The sequence below is a fragment of the Rhinatrema bivittatum genome, chromosome 7 (assembly GCF_901001135.1).
Source record: "Rhinatrema bivittatum chromosome 7, aRhiBiv1.1, whole genome shotgun sequence".
Lineage (NCBI taxonomy): Eukaryota > Metazoa > Chordata > Amphibia > Gymnophiona > Rhinatrematidae > Rhinatrema > Rhinatrema bivittatum.
This window is the reverse complement of record NC_042621.1, coordinates 4,738,329-4,752,805: the sequence shown is the minus strand read 5'-3', so window position 1 is coordinate 4,752,805 and position 14,477 is coordinate 4,738,329. Positions and strand designations below refer to the sequence as shown.

Below are 14,477 nucleotides of genomic sequence, written 5' to 3'. Positions count from 1 at the left end.
CCCCTGACCTGAACCGGGCGGCGCCATTCGCTGTGCAAGGGTATGGATTTGCTTTGAGACATGATTATTATATATGCATTTTGTTAGTGGATGTCATCTTCTTCCTCCCCGCCTTCCACCCCCAAAAATAATGAACAAGAAGCACTGGGGGGAGTCTACTGTCGGACGTATGCCCTCAGTCCCAGCTTTCTCTCAAGCAATAAAACGGTGTGGTTCTCTCCACAAATGTGATGGAGTACAACTTTGCAGGGCCAGACAGGACATATTTTATACCATCCCACTCGTTTGTGGACTATTTTCTCTTAAAGAAAAATAACCTTATGACTCTGTAGCCTTTTAGATACCTGCATGCAGTACCACGTGATATTGTAAGTAGAGATTTCTCAACGTTAAATAACCCGGGGGAGCTTCCCGGCAAGCATCCTGCTGCAACTCTCATGTTTCTGACTTCGAATTTGCTGACCATGCACACAATCCTTTTTCTTTCTTTCTTTTTTTTATTACAGGGTGTAAATCTCACAGAAAGTAAGAATCATGTTGATGTTTTAACTGTGAGGCCTTCCCTCCCAGAAACAGAACAAAGCTAGCAGAAAAGGCCTCCTTTCAGTAGGAAGTCAATCACCAGCTACTGCATATAGAAAGGACTTAGGGGTCAAGTCTGAAAAAAAAACCCAGAAATGAATACGCCAGATGGGGCGGTGCGTAATCTATCCATGGCTTGCAAGTGTCCAATTGCGGTACATTAACCCTGGATTTTCCATCATTTTCCCTTGTCTTTTAGAAATAAAAAATGCTACGAATCCACATATCTCCATTTATTTGGAAATAATAATTTTATTTTTAAAGATACTCTTTTTTTTTTTTTTTTTTTTTTAAACAAACGTTTACAATTTGCTCAACATTCTTGGTTACAAAAAAAAAAAAAAAATAACCTTGAAAATGAAATGAGCAAAATCCTACAGTAATGGCAAGGCCATGCTCCCGTGGTCATTGACACCTGTCACTCAGTATCGGCTTAGAAAGACATGCATGTGCTTCATCATCTCTGTAGCGAATGGGAAAGGGGAAAACACACCACAACGCAAACAGTACAGGAGAACGGGGAATGTGTTTGTGTTGGCGGCGATCGACATGTTTGTTCAGGGAAGGAATAGCTGAAAGCAGGAGCCATGGGCCTTGTATCGACAGGATCCATTTATTTGTGCACCAGATGCTGGGGAAAACTTCAAGAACAGCACAACCTAGACGGCGCTGCCTAGGTCAGTGTCACTCAGTGTGGCAGGCTACTTGCAGAGGTTAGGATTGCCTATTAGCGTCAGGTATTGAAAACCCAGCCCAGACAGGACAGCTTGGGGTAATCAGTTTTCTTAATTCTACCTGTATATTCTCTGTGTTATGGTTCCTCTTACCCCTTTCATCACTAAATGACAAGGAATAGAAGTCTGTAAATTAGGACTGGAGTGGTGGCTGGTGGTATCACCAGAATATCTTGTTTTCTTAATGGAAGGGCCAGCTTTAAGCAGAGCAGTCTCAGATCTGTCTGTATCTCTCGCTCTCTCTCTCTTTTGGAGTGATAATGAGGAGTGCTCCCTGAGTTACTCTGTGTACAGTTTGGTGGGGGGGAGGAGGAGGAGAGAGGCCTGTGGAAAGCAGAGGTCCCTTGTCCAATAGTAGCTTCACGTAACCAAATCCTCACATGTAATTAGCTTAAGCCTCTCTGGAGTCAATATGCGAAAGATTTACCTGGCTAAAAATCAGGTTTTAGCCGGAAAAATCTATCATTTAAAAATCTGGCTCCTTTAACAGGCTAAACTTATATGACTAGCATTGCAAGCTGCACAAATTTAGCCAGGAAAAAAAGGGGCCTGGTCAGAGGTGTTTCTGGGACAGGCTTTCAAATTTAGCTGGTTAGCATTTGGCACTAACCGGTTAAATTTAGCGGATATATTAGGATGGATATTCAACCATACAACTAGCTGGGTAAGTACGGCTGAATTTCTGTGTAAATTTACTCAGTTATCTTATTTTGGTGAGTTTTTGAAAATTGACCCCTTTGTATCCAGCTAGCAGGGAGGGCCGTGTCCAGTGAAGGACAGGGATTCTGTTGTCCAATAGCAGCCCAGCTGTCACCAGACCCACAGGTGCCACTATCTTGGTGGCTCTGCCCTCCAGGGTCTATTGTGAAAGGTGGAAATGTACTGCAGTGCAGGAGGGAGGGAGCTCAGCTAGCGGAGCGGGAGATGCAGCTGCCAGAGACTGTTCCCAGCTGGGAGGAGCAGAAACCATGCTGCTGCTGCTGCTGGCCTGAGACCCAGAAAAAAGGAGGCAGTAGAGAACCTCTACTGCCACTTAGTAAGAGAAATAGAAGTAGCTGAGAGCTGCTGCTGCTACGAAGGAGATGAAGTGGGGGGGAGTGAGAGCAGAAAGAATGGGAAGGAAAAAAAGAGAGAGTGTGAAGTGAATAGGGTGGTGGTGGTGGTGGGAGTTTGCTGGCGAAACACTAGCCTTGTCACACCACTTACTCTGTGGCCCACTAACCTCCACGGAGGACTAGATAAAAATCCTGCCAGGGTCTAGAATTAGACTGGCAGGATCAGGCTCATCTCAGTCGCACGCCTAACTTTTGTAAAGGTAATCTGACGTTCAGTGTCATCTGTCCTTCATGCGTCCTGGTTTAAATATTTTTCTATTGCACCATTTGAAGCAAGGTGTACATGTGGACCCCCGGTGAGGAGGTCAGGAGTAATTCCTTTGATGGAGTTCATGCTGTTGGAATTCAGGGGTTCATTAAGCTCCGCCTCTTAGGAGGACAACTCATGGCCAGCGTTTCTCATTATGTAAGGGGAGCCAAATGCTATGATGAACCAGAAAAATAGAAAATTTGGTGTCAGAAAAGAAAAGGAAATTCTGTTCTAGTCAACACAAGGGTCTGCTTCCTCTCCATGCACGAGTCTGCCTCTATGGTGAACTATACCTATAAATTATTCACTGTGCTTTAAAATTAATTAGATTTAATGCAGTGTGATTTGGCCCAATTTTTCAGTTGTGAAAGGTCTCAGAAATGATTTCTTTTCTCTGCAGAAACCATTGCAACGGAATCAGCTAGCCCAGGACTTCTTGGCAATGGCATCAGCTCCCTCTGTGCCATCTGTGGAGACCGGGCGACCGGAAAGCACTACGGGGCTTCCAGCTGCGATGGCTGCAAAGGGTTTTTCAGAAGAAGCGTCCGGAAGAATCATGTCTATACGTGCAGGTACAGGACTATGCAGTGTGCCATCAAAACTGACCAGAAAGGCATATAGAGGCTAGAAAATTTATATGCCGTGGCCGGTGGCCAAAATTCCACAGTCCTCTTTCCAAAGACGAGTTTCCGAAAGAGGAACTTGAATTTTCCAGTCATCTATTGACTGCAGTCCTGGCAGATAATTTATCTCTCTTCCTCTCCTGTCCCTTTCTTCACACATAAATCAGTCAGATGAAACATCTAGAACAAAGCTGACTGCTGTAGCATTGCTTACAGCCCAGGGGCAATGCCATGCACAGAGCTCACTCGGGCACGTTGCAATGGGTCCCTCCTGCTACCTACTGCCTGTCTGGTAATGTGCCAGCCTCTGTTTCAGCTGCAGGATCACTGACAGAGAGGATGGGAATAATAGAAACATAGAAACATAGAAATGTCGGCAGAAGAAGACCAAACGGCCCATCCAGTCTGCCCAGCAAGCTTCCACACTTATTTTTTTCTCATACTTATCTGTTACTCTTGGCCCTTATTAGTAACTTTTTTGTTCTAGTTACCTTCCATCCCCACCATTGATGTAGAGAGCAGTGCTGGAGCTGCATCTAAGTGAAGTATCAAGCTTAATTGGTTAGGGGTAGTAACTGCCACAATAAGCAAGCTACTCCCACATAATATGATCAGATTTGATTTAATGACTGGAAAAGGAACAGTGTGCAAATCCAAAGCTCTCGTGCTAAACTTTCAAAAGGGAAACTTTGATAAAATGAGAAAAATTGTTAGAAAAAAACTGAAAGGAGCAGCTACAAAAGTAAAAAATGTCCAAGAGGCGTGGTCATTGTTAAAAAATACCATTCTAGAAGCACAGTCCAGATGTATTCCACACATTAAGAAAGGTGGAAAGAAGGCAAAACGATTACCGGCATGGTTAAAAGGGGAGGTGAAAGAAGCTATTTTAGCCAAAAGATCTTCATTCAAAAATTGGAAGAAGGATCCAACAGAAGAAAATAGGATAAAGCATAAACATTGGCAAGTTAAATGTAAGACATTGATAAGACAGGCTAAGAGAGAATTTGAAAAGAAGTTGGCTGTAGAGGCAAAAACTCACAGTAAAAACTTTTTTAAATATATCCGAAGCAGAAAGCCTGTGAGGGAGTCAGTTGGACCTTTAGATGATCGAGGGGTTAAAGGGGCACTTAGAGAAGATAAGGCCATCGCGGAAAGATTAAATGATTTCTTTGCTTCGGTGTTTACTGAAGAGGATGTTGGGGAGGTACCCGTAATGGAGAAGGTTTTCATGGGTAATGATTCAGATGGACTGAATCAAATCACGGTGAACCTAGAAGATGTGGTAGGCCTGATTGACAAACTGAAGAGTAGTAAATCACCTGGACCGGATGGTATACACCCCAGAGTTCTGAAGGAACTAAAAAATGAAATTTCAGACCTATTAGTAAAAATTTGTAACTTATCATTAAAATCATCCATTGTACCTGAAGACTGGAGGATAGCAAATGTAACCCCAATATTTAAAAAGGGCTCCAGGGGCGATCCGGGAAACTACAGACCGGTTAGCCTGACTTCAGTGCCAGGAAAAATAGTGGAAAGTGTTCTAAACATCAAAATCACAGAACATATAGAAAGACATGGTTTAATGGAACAAAGTCAGCATGGCTTTACCCAGGGCAAGTCTTGCCTCACAAATCTGCTTCACTTTTTTGAAGGAGTTAATAAACATGTGGATAAAGGTGAACCGGTAGATATAGTATACTTGGATTTTCACAAGGCGTTTGACAAAGTTCCTCATGAGAGGCTTCTAGGAAAAGTAAAAAGTCATGGGATAGGTGGCGATGTCCTTTCGTGGATTGCAAACTGGCTAAAAGACAGGAAACAGAGAGTAGGATTAAATGGGCAATTTTCTCAGTGGAAGGGAGTGGACAGTGGAGTGCCTCAGGGATCTGTATTGGGACCCTTACTGTTCAATATATTTATAAATGATCTGGAAAGAAATACGACGAGTGAGATAATCAAATTTGCAGATGACACAAAATTGTGCAGAGTAGTTAAATCACAAGCAGATTGTGATAAATTGCAGGAAGACCTTGTGAGACTGGAAAATTGGGCATCCAAATGGCAGATGAAATTTAATGTGGAAAAGTGCAAGGTGATGCATATAGGGAAAAATAACCCATGCTATAATTACACGATGTTGGGTTCCATATTAGGTGCTACAACCCAAGAAAGAGATCTAGGTGTCATAGTGGATAACACATTGAAATCGTCGGTTCAGTGTGCTGCGGCAGTCAAAAAAGCAAACAGAATGTTGGGAATTATTAGAAAAGGAATGATGAATAAAACGGAAAATGTCATAATGCCTCTGTATCGCTCCATGGTGAGACCGCACCTTGAATACTGTGTACAATTCTGGTCGCCGCATCTCAAAAAAGATATAATTGCGATGGAGAAGGTACAGAGAAGGGCTACCAAAATGATAAGGGGAATGGAACAACTCCCCTATGAGGAAAGACTAAAGAGATTAGGACTTTTCAGCTTGGAGAAGAGACGACTGAGGGGGGATATGATAGAGGTGTTTAAAATCATGAGAGGTCTAGAACGGGTAGATGTGAATCGGTTATTTACTCTTTCAGATAGTAGAAGGACTAGGGGACACTCCATGAAGTTAGCATGGGGCACATTTAAAAACTAATCGGAGAAAGTTCTTTTTTACTCAACGCACAATTAAACTCTGGAATTTGTTGCCAGAGAATGTGGTTCGTGCAGGTAGTATAGCTGTGTTTAAAAAAGGATTGGATAAGTTCTTGGAGGAGAAGTCCATTACCTGCTATTAGGTTCACTTAGAGAATAGCCACTGCCATTAGCAATGGTTACATGGAATAGACTTAGTTTTTGGGTACTTGCCAGGTTCTTATGGCCTGGATTGGCCACTGTTGGAAACAGGATGCTGGGCTTGATGGACCCTTGGTCTGACCCAGTATGGCATTTTCTTATGTTCTTATGTTCTTATTTGTTTACCCAGCCTGTGCAATTCAGTCCTTGTTGGTTGTTGTCTGAATATAAATCATATTTTCTTCATTCCCCCTGCCATTGAAGCAGTGAGCAGCGCTGGATATGTATTCCAAGTGAAGTATCAGGCTTAATTGATTCGGGGTATTAACCACCGTAACAAGCAAGCTACACCCACGCTTATTTGTTTACCCAGACTATACAATTCAGTCCTTGTTGGTTGTTGTCTGAATGTAAATCCTCTATCTTCATTCCCCCCTTCCATTGAAGCAGAGAGCTACACTGGATATGCATTGAAAGTGAAGTAACAGGCTTAATTGATTCGGGGTAGTAACCGCCGTAACAAGCAAGTTACACCCATGCTTATTTGTTTACCCAGACTATGCAATTCAGTCCTTGTTAGTTGTTGTCTGAATGTAAATCCTCTATCTTCATTCCCCCCTGCCATTGATGCAGAGAGCTACGCTGGATATGCATTGAAAGTGAAGTATCAGGCTTATTTGGTTTGGGGTAGTAACCGCTGCAACAAGCAAGCTACTTCCCCGCTTTTTTGTGAATGCAAATCCTTTTTTCCACATTTCCTCTTGCCGTTGAAGCATAGAGCAATGTTGGAGTCGCATTAACCATGTGTATGTTTATTGAATAAGAGTATTAGTAATCACCAGGTAGTAGCTGTCGTTCCCGCAAGCTCCCCTATGCCTCTTCTCTTCATTCACATCCTCTAGACTTTATGGATCCACAGTGTTTATCCCACGCCTCTTTGAAATCCTTCACAGTTTTGGTTTTCATCATTTCCTCCGGAAGGGCGTTCCAGACATCCACCACCCTCTCCGTGAAGAAATACTTCCTGACATTGGTTCTGACTCTTCCTCCCTGGAGTTTTAAATCGTGACCCCTGGTTCTGCTGATTTTTTTCCAACGGAAAAGGTTTGTCGTTGACTTAGGATCTTTAAAACCTTTCAAGTATCTGAAAGTCTGCTCCTCCTTTCCTCCAGGGTGTACATATTTAGATTCTTCAATCTCTCCTCATAAGTTGTTTGATGAAGACCATCCACCTTTTAGGTCGCCCTTCTCTGGACCGCCTCCATCCTGTCTCTGTCCCTTCGGAGATACGGTCTCCAGAACTGAGCACAGTACTCCAGGTGAGGCCTCACCAAGGACCTGTACAAGGGGATAATCACTTCCCTTTTCTTTCTTGATATTCCTCTCTCTATGCAGCCCAGCATTCTTCTGGCTTTCGCTATCGCCTTGTCACATTTTTACGCTGACTTCAGATCGTTAGACACTATCACACCAAGGTCTCTCTCCTGCACAGCAACATCATGGACAAGTTGAGCGTAGCCTGATAACATTTATTTTCGGCACAAATTTATCTGGAAGCCGCCAAGAAGAGCCATCTTCCATTTGTCCGAGTTGTGGGCGTGGAGAGCTATCAGGAGTAGAACTGAATCATCTTGGGCTGTCCTGGTCTGACATGTCCCCTCCCCCCCCCCTTACTTTTTAAACGTCATTTTCTAGCAGGTGTACAGAAGGGCCGCTGTGGTTCATTTATTTATTTATTTATTTAAAGTTTTTCTATACCGGCATTCGTGATTAAAAATCACATCATGCTGGTTTACATATAACGGGGAGTGCGTCAAATAACAGAACATTAACAAGTGCGAAGGTCATAAAGTTACATTAGAACAGGGTAAAGTCTAACTGTGGGAAAGAATTGGAGCAAGAAAACTGATCAGTTAAGGAATATATATTTACATTATATTGTGAAGTCTCTTAGAGGATGTAGTTGTCATTCAGACGGAATCTGGGAAGGCTTGCTTAAACAGCCAAGTCTTGAGCCTTTTTCTGAAAGTGGGTAGGCATGGTTCTTGTCTCAGATCCGGTGGAATAGAATTCCATATTGATGGTCCGGCTGTGGAGAATGCTCGGTCTCTAAAAGTTAAATGGTGAGTAGCTTTGGTTTGAGGGACGAGAAGTGATCCTTTATAAGCTTCTCTGATGGGTCTAGTGGAGGTGTGTCGTCTGAGTGGGATTTGTAGGTCACGCATAGCATGGTGTTGGATAGCTTTGTAGATGATGGTAATGGATTTGTGCATAATTCTAAAGTGTATTGGCAGCCAGTGTAAGTTCTTCAGAATGGGGGATATGTGATCTCTTCTCCTCGTGTTAGTCAGAATTCTCGCAGCCGAGTTCTGGATCATCTGAAGGGGTTTGATGGATGCGGAAGAGAGTCCAAGTAGAGTCCAAGTAGAGTTCATGTAGAGTCAGGTGCCCCGCATATGGTTATTCTGGAAAAAACATATCTTCACGGAGTCCATAAATTGTAGGCCTCTTATCTTGGCTTGGCGGAGCAGAGGAATGGGAGCATCAGAATGCTAAATATTAAAGGGAAATAATATAACCGCTGCCCTGTTATACGTAATAAATGGGAATCCTTTCAGAAAAGTGTGTCGGCACTCCCCCACCCCCCCTCACACACACACACTTTGAATGTTTTTTTTTTGTACAAAATGTCTCACTGGCAATTGGAAATTTGAACTCCTCTATTAATAAGATGGAAAAAATAGTTCTAAGTGAGGAGGATTGCTATTTCTCATTCAGTATCCTTCAGTGGTGGGAGATATTCTAATGTGCCAGCTTCTTACAGAAATTTTGAGTTCCTCCTAGAACCATGATTGTTCTAGCTATCTTGGTTATGAAATATGGTTGCTTCACTTTTGTTTTGCAACATTTCCAAAGATCAACAATACTGAAATTGTGCATAGTAGATTGAGCTAATTAGTCCTTATCTGCTTCAGATTCTATGACAGTGGTGGGAACAGGGCTGGGAGGTTGCAACACTGCAGACATCCCGCTCATCAGTCCCTCAAGAGGAGAGGTAAGGGGAGAGATGTTGAGGACAAAAGGAAAGGTAGATAAAGGAAGCATTGACCTAGAGGTACTGCAGGCCTTGGGTAGCTGGGTTGATACCAGCAGGCTACAAGTCCCCAGAAACTAACTGGGTCCATCGCTAGCAGGTTGGTGGTGGCCTGGCATTGTCCAGAAAGTCCAGATTTACAGGTCTGAGAGGTCAGATTTTCAAACAACAGCCTCAGTATTTTTAGTTGTTTGGATCGTTGCAGGGCTTGGTGGTGGGACATTGGGGGGCTGAGGGAGGGAGTGCTGTTGGGCGCTGGATGGTAGGGAACCAATGAGAAAACAAAGAAAAACTGACTTAGTGATATCCGTGCTTCTACATTTGGCAGCTGGGATTATAGCAGTGTGGACAGGAATACCTGGACAATTGTCCTTTATCTGCCGTCATCTACTATCCTACCATTTTGCTGCAAAAAAGAAAAGGTGCACAAAATGTAAGCACAGAGATATTTGGGGGAAAGGGGTGGCCTGGCAAGCTCCATCTCACCCCACATTTCATGACCCAGTCTCCTAATCCCAGCAAAGAGCGCTCAAGTATACAAACCATTGCCATCATTACCCTAAGCATATAATGAGTCCTGCCTTTGCATAAGAGGCATTGCTCGACTGCCTTCAGGCTCATTTTGCCCAGCATGGCAGCAGCAACTTGGGATTCTGCAGACATAACCCACCACCAACCTGTCCTGGGGCTCCTGGGAACTCCTGGTTAAATGAAAAGAGAGAGCATTGCATTAAGTGGAGTAAGGCAGGCCAGAACGCTTTGATCAGAAACTGGTAGGACGTCCCAGGCAATGGTCTGGTAGTGTTAAGGCTCTCAAATGTCCAGGCACAAATACCAGCAGTGGACACAGTCTACCTGCAAGGGGTGCTCCAAACATATCTGGTGGGAGGAAGCCAGGATGCAGTCCAGGATGTATTTGCTCTAAAATCACCAGGGTAGCTGGCTGAAGGAGCCTGGGATTCTTGCAAAAATGTCATGGTTTTTTTGACCCTGGCAAAGATGTAGCTGAATAGGATGGCTCCTCCCGCTACACAGCACAAGTAAATCTCATTGAGAGAGAAAACAAAAAGTTTTCCCCCAAGGCAGCCTGGATGTCTATTTGCAGCTTGGTGAAAGAAACGCTGTGGCCTAAGCATGCAGCCATTTACACAGTGCGGAGTTTGAAGTTTAATCATGCTTTCAATGATAATGCATTCTTGCTTTTGACAATGATGTGTCACCGTCCTGTTTCTTCCAGGTTCAGCAGACAGTGTGTCATAGACAAAGACAAAAGAAACCAGTGCAGGTACTGCAGGCTGAGGAAATGTTTCCGAGCAGGCATGAAGAAAGAAGGTCAGTGCACTTTGTAGACCTTTCCATTCCAGGTTGCGCCTTTGATAAGCCCTATGAGTAATTCGTGATGGAACAGTATCTCCGCAGGCCTGGGCTCTGATTATCACTGAACCGAGTGAGAAAAGGTAGATATTGCATGGAAGGCCTTTCTTCTACCCCCCCACCACACTCAACGGCTGAGTATTTTAATCATAGAGCTCTGGACTTTTTGTGTGATGATCTATCACATCAGCTTCTGATTTCCAAACAAGGTCATGGACTCCCTGCAGTGGAGCATGTCTGGGTTTGGTTTTCAGATTCCACTGCCAGGTGCCAGGATGCTTACAAGGAAAAATTAATGACATTACAAAACATCTTTTTCTATTTAGGGAATGTCAGGTGTAGCATGAAAGGAATTAAAACAGTAAGAACTGAGGGTAAAATAAGATAGGAACAGGAGATATATATATATTTTTTAAAGTGTGTCTTCTATTATTTTTATTTATTTATTTAATAAACAATATTTCGCTAACCTAGAAGTCTCAGAGGATTACATCAGTACATATACAGTTAAAACACAGCAAAACAAAACAATATCAGCAATATAAAACAAACAAAACATAAAATTCATACAAGCACAACACTAGTAACAGAAAATCCAATAGAGAGCGATCACAGCAAGAAGGATAAGGTAAAGATGGAAGTGGTCCAGAGAGAAGTGACTAAAATGGTATGGGATCTGTATTGGAAGACTCATGAGGAGAGGCTGAAGGATCTGAAGAATATGTATACCCTGGAGGAGAGGAGGTACAGGGGAGTTATGATACAGACTTTCAGATACCTGAAAGGTTTTAGTGATGCACATTCAACAAACCTTTTCCATTGGAAAGAAATTAGTAGGGGTCATGAAATGAAACTCCAGGGAGGACTACTCAGAACCAAAGTCAGGAAATATTTCTTCACGGAGAGAGTGGTGAATGCCTGGAATGCTCTTCCAGAGGACATGGTGAAGGCACAAACTGTGAAAGAATTCAAAGGGGCATGGGATAAACACTGTGGATCCTAAAGGCTAACGGATGGGAATGAAGAAAAGAGTGTATGGTGGTATTGCTGGAGTGTATGGTGTATTGCTGGTGTGGTGGTTACTACCCTTAACCAATAAGCCTTCATACTCTTGATACAACTCCATCATGGCTCTCTGCTTCAATGGCAAGGCATAACAGGGAACTGGATTCAAAGAGCAATCAACAAGGGCCCTGACGTTTATGGTCTGGAAAACTGATAAGCATGAGAGTAACCTACATGGCATAGCAGATACCATAAGCTTGCTGGGCATACTGGATGGACCATTTGGTCCTTTTCTGCAGTCATTTCTATATGTTTCTATGAAGAGTAAGATGCTATCTAGTATATGCCTTAGAGAACAAGTGTGTTTTTAATGATAATCTAAAATGAGGTAAATCTGACTGCACCCTAATCTCATCAGGCAAGTTATTCCACTAACTAGGGGCGGCAACAGAAAACATTCTATTTCGGGACATAGCAAATTTAATGGACTCATGAGATGGTATCTCCAAGAGATTTTGCATTAGCGATGGGAGCAGACATTGAGAGAAGACTGGTTACCAACATTTCAAGGAGGGCCTGTAACCGTAAATGATCATCACTAATCCAAGTTTGGGATGTTGGACACAAAATGATGGTGAATTTAAATTAAAGAGAACTGTCCATGCCATTTAATTAGGGTACACTAAGTTGCATTAAAAAATTCTAAAACAAAATAAAACAACTCAGCACCACCATTGCTATAAAGATTGAAAAATCCTGGAGAATAATCAGCCAAGTATCATCAGTGCATTGGCGAGAACGTGTCGTTCCCTCTTGGTCCATGAAAAGCACCGTGATGCAAGGTGACAGACTGTTTACTGTGTAAGAACAGGAGGCTTTAATCACCCAATAACTTTTAAACCAAGTAACATGATCAAGCATCTTGCAAATGCAGGAATTTACATATCTCACTTCAGCTGAGAAAAGCAGGAGTATTTACATATATTTACATTTCATTTTATTAAATGTATAACCTGCCTGTTCATTGAAGCCCTCTAGGTGAGGGCAAACCAATATTTAAAATATAAATTTGCATTTCATAATACCATCCAACAGACATACTAATACAACATAAAATTAATAATACAAAAAAAAATCTCAAGAGTTTTGAGACCTAAAAAAGATACAGTCTAAAGGAAAAGGTATGAAGATAGAGTAAGAGTCCTCTCCATCAAACGGCTTTTGAAAGCTCAGGTAAGCTTGAGCCGTCCATGCCTGTATAGACAATTGGCTCCAGAACACAGGAGCAGCGAGGTAGAAAGAAAGATCAACACTTGAACTCACTCAGCCTCTACCTGTCTGATAACTTGAATCATGGGAAACCTGTGTGTGAATTTTACTAAAAGTCGGCAGGTGAAACAAGGGAATTCTAGGGGTGACCCCTTTGCTACATGTTAAAGAGGATGATTCCTTCCTGTTGGATGTTTATCTGAGTGCCGCATTTGGGTGATCTGAGCCCTTGGCGTGCAGAAGGCTAGGGCCATGGTTTGGATCTGCAAGCAGCGCAGCTTGTGTACACTCGAGCAAACGCACTGCTTTCCAAACCTCCAACCTGCGTCACCCAGCAAAAATATTTATTTTTGTGTCTGTGTGCCAGATCTATAGTGGTTCAAACGCACAAGGACATACGGCTGCAACGGAGCCACCAGGAGTAGAGAGGTGTTCATCCGCAGGATATAGGAACGAATAAAATGCTCACAGTCAAAGATTGTCAAAGCCAGGCAGCATGTGTGTAAGAGAGGATTATGGAAACCAATAAGACACTGAGAGCAAACAAGAAAAGTCTGGTTAATATAGTTGGAAAACAATTAAAAAGAAAAAAATTCTGAACCTCTTTTGGTGCAGGAGTTTCAGACAATCTCGAAAAGTTTGTGACTCGTTTGGGCTGGATTCACAACTCACCTTGCAGGAATGTAATTTTTGCTGAATATTAAAAAGCAAGATGGGTTGTGGGAGTATGAAAAGAATGCAGATCTCATTATGCAAGGCGCCACAGAAGGCAATAATCGAAACTGGATGGGGAGGTTGCAAGTCCATGGGTGCTTTGCACCTGCAAACTCATTTTCAAACGGAAACTCTGGATGGATGTTTGCTTTTGAAAATCTGGATCGGTGTGCACAGACACCGCAGCCCCTCTAAATTTTGGACCCTGCATTGAAGCAGGTGTAAAGTGCACGATGCCTGCTGGTTTCAAATTTAAGTTACCATGCAGACGCTTTCTTCTCCAACTGATCCCTGCCCACTTCTACCTGCATTAATGTGGGGGCAGGCAATATTCAAACTGTATACAGGTAAACACGCATTTTCCCATGTAAACTAATTTGAATATTGTCTTTCATCTGTTTAGGGGGTCTCACTATCAGTTAAAGGAAGGCCCTATACTTGAGATTCCCATGCAGAGTGAGCCACTCTCTCTCTCGCTTATGATCAGGTTGTGATATTATGTTGAATAAGAAAGGCTGGGATTTATCCACCTCTAACAATTAATATAATAATACGCTGAAGTAAATTAACTGTTTCATTTTGCAAACTTTGCATTCAAATGCCTGTTTCTTTGAGTTTCTGAGATTTAATCAACATCCTTGTGTGACAACATGAAATAGAATTGTTCTGGGTACCCACAGATGCATTAAAGAGGCAAGGCTGCTCCCTCTTTCTACCTATAAATGGTGACATGCGGCAAGATTGTGACCAATGTGTGGTCTCCATTTATTCCACCAGATACCTGAGGGCCAACAATGTCCTGTTTTGTTGTCATCAGACATCTCAGAAAAGCGTGGAAACCAATGTTTTGTTTAAGATTCAAGAATAAGTGGTGAATAAAACAGCATTCCATTTCAGGCTCCACATCCCAGTAATGCACCCTGTCTTTTCACTTGGTTT

The 14,477-nt window shown here is 42.7% G+C and overlaps 1 protein-coding gene across 3 annotated transcripts in view; it reads left to right on the top strand.

The window, feature by feature from the left end:
* The window catches only part of LOC115094965 (hepatocyte nuclear factor 4-beta-like), an 84,286-nt gene that overhangs the window by 25,589 nt on the left and 44,220 nt on the right, over positions 1–14,477 (top strand). For 2 of the 3 annotated variants that reach the window (XM_029608085.1, XM_029608084.1), the window contains exons 2-3: positions 3,082–3,253; positions 10,414–10,508. In XM_029608085.1, the coding sequence (XP_029463945.1) occupies positions 3,082–3,253; positions 10,414–10,508 (267 nt within the window). Of the gene's footprint in view, positions 1–1,188; positions 1,260–3,081; positions 3,254–10,413; positions 10,509–14,477 lie in introns of those variants that run through there. The other variant, XM_029608086.1, reaches the window with a different exon arrangement.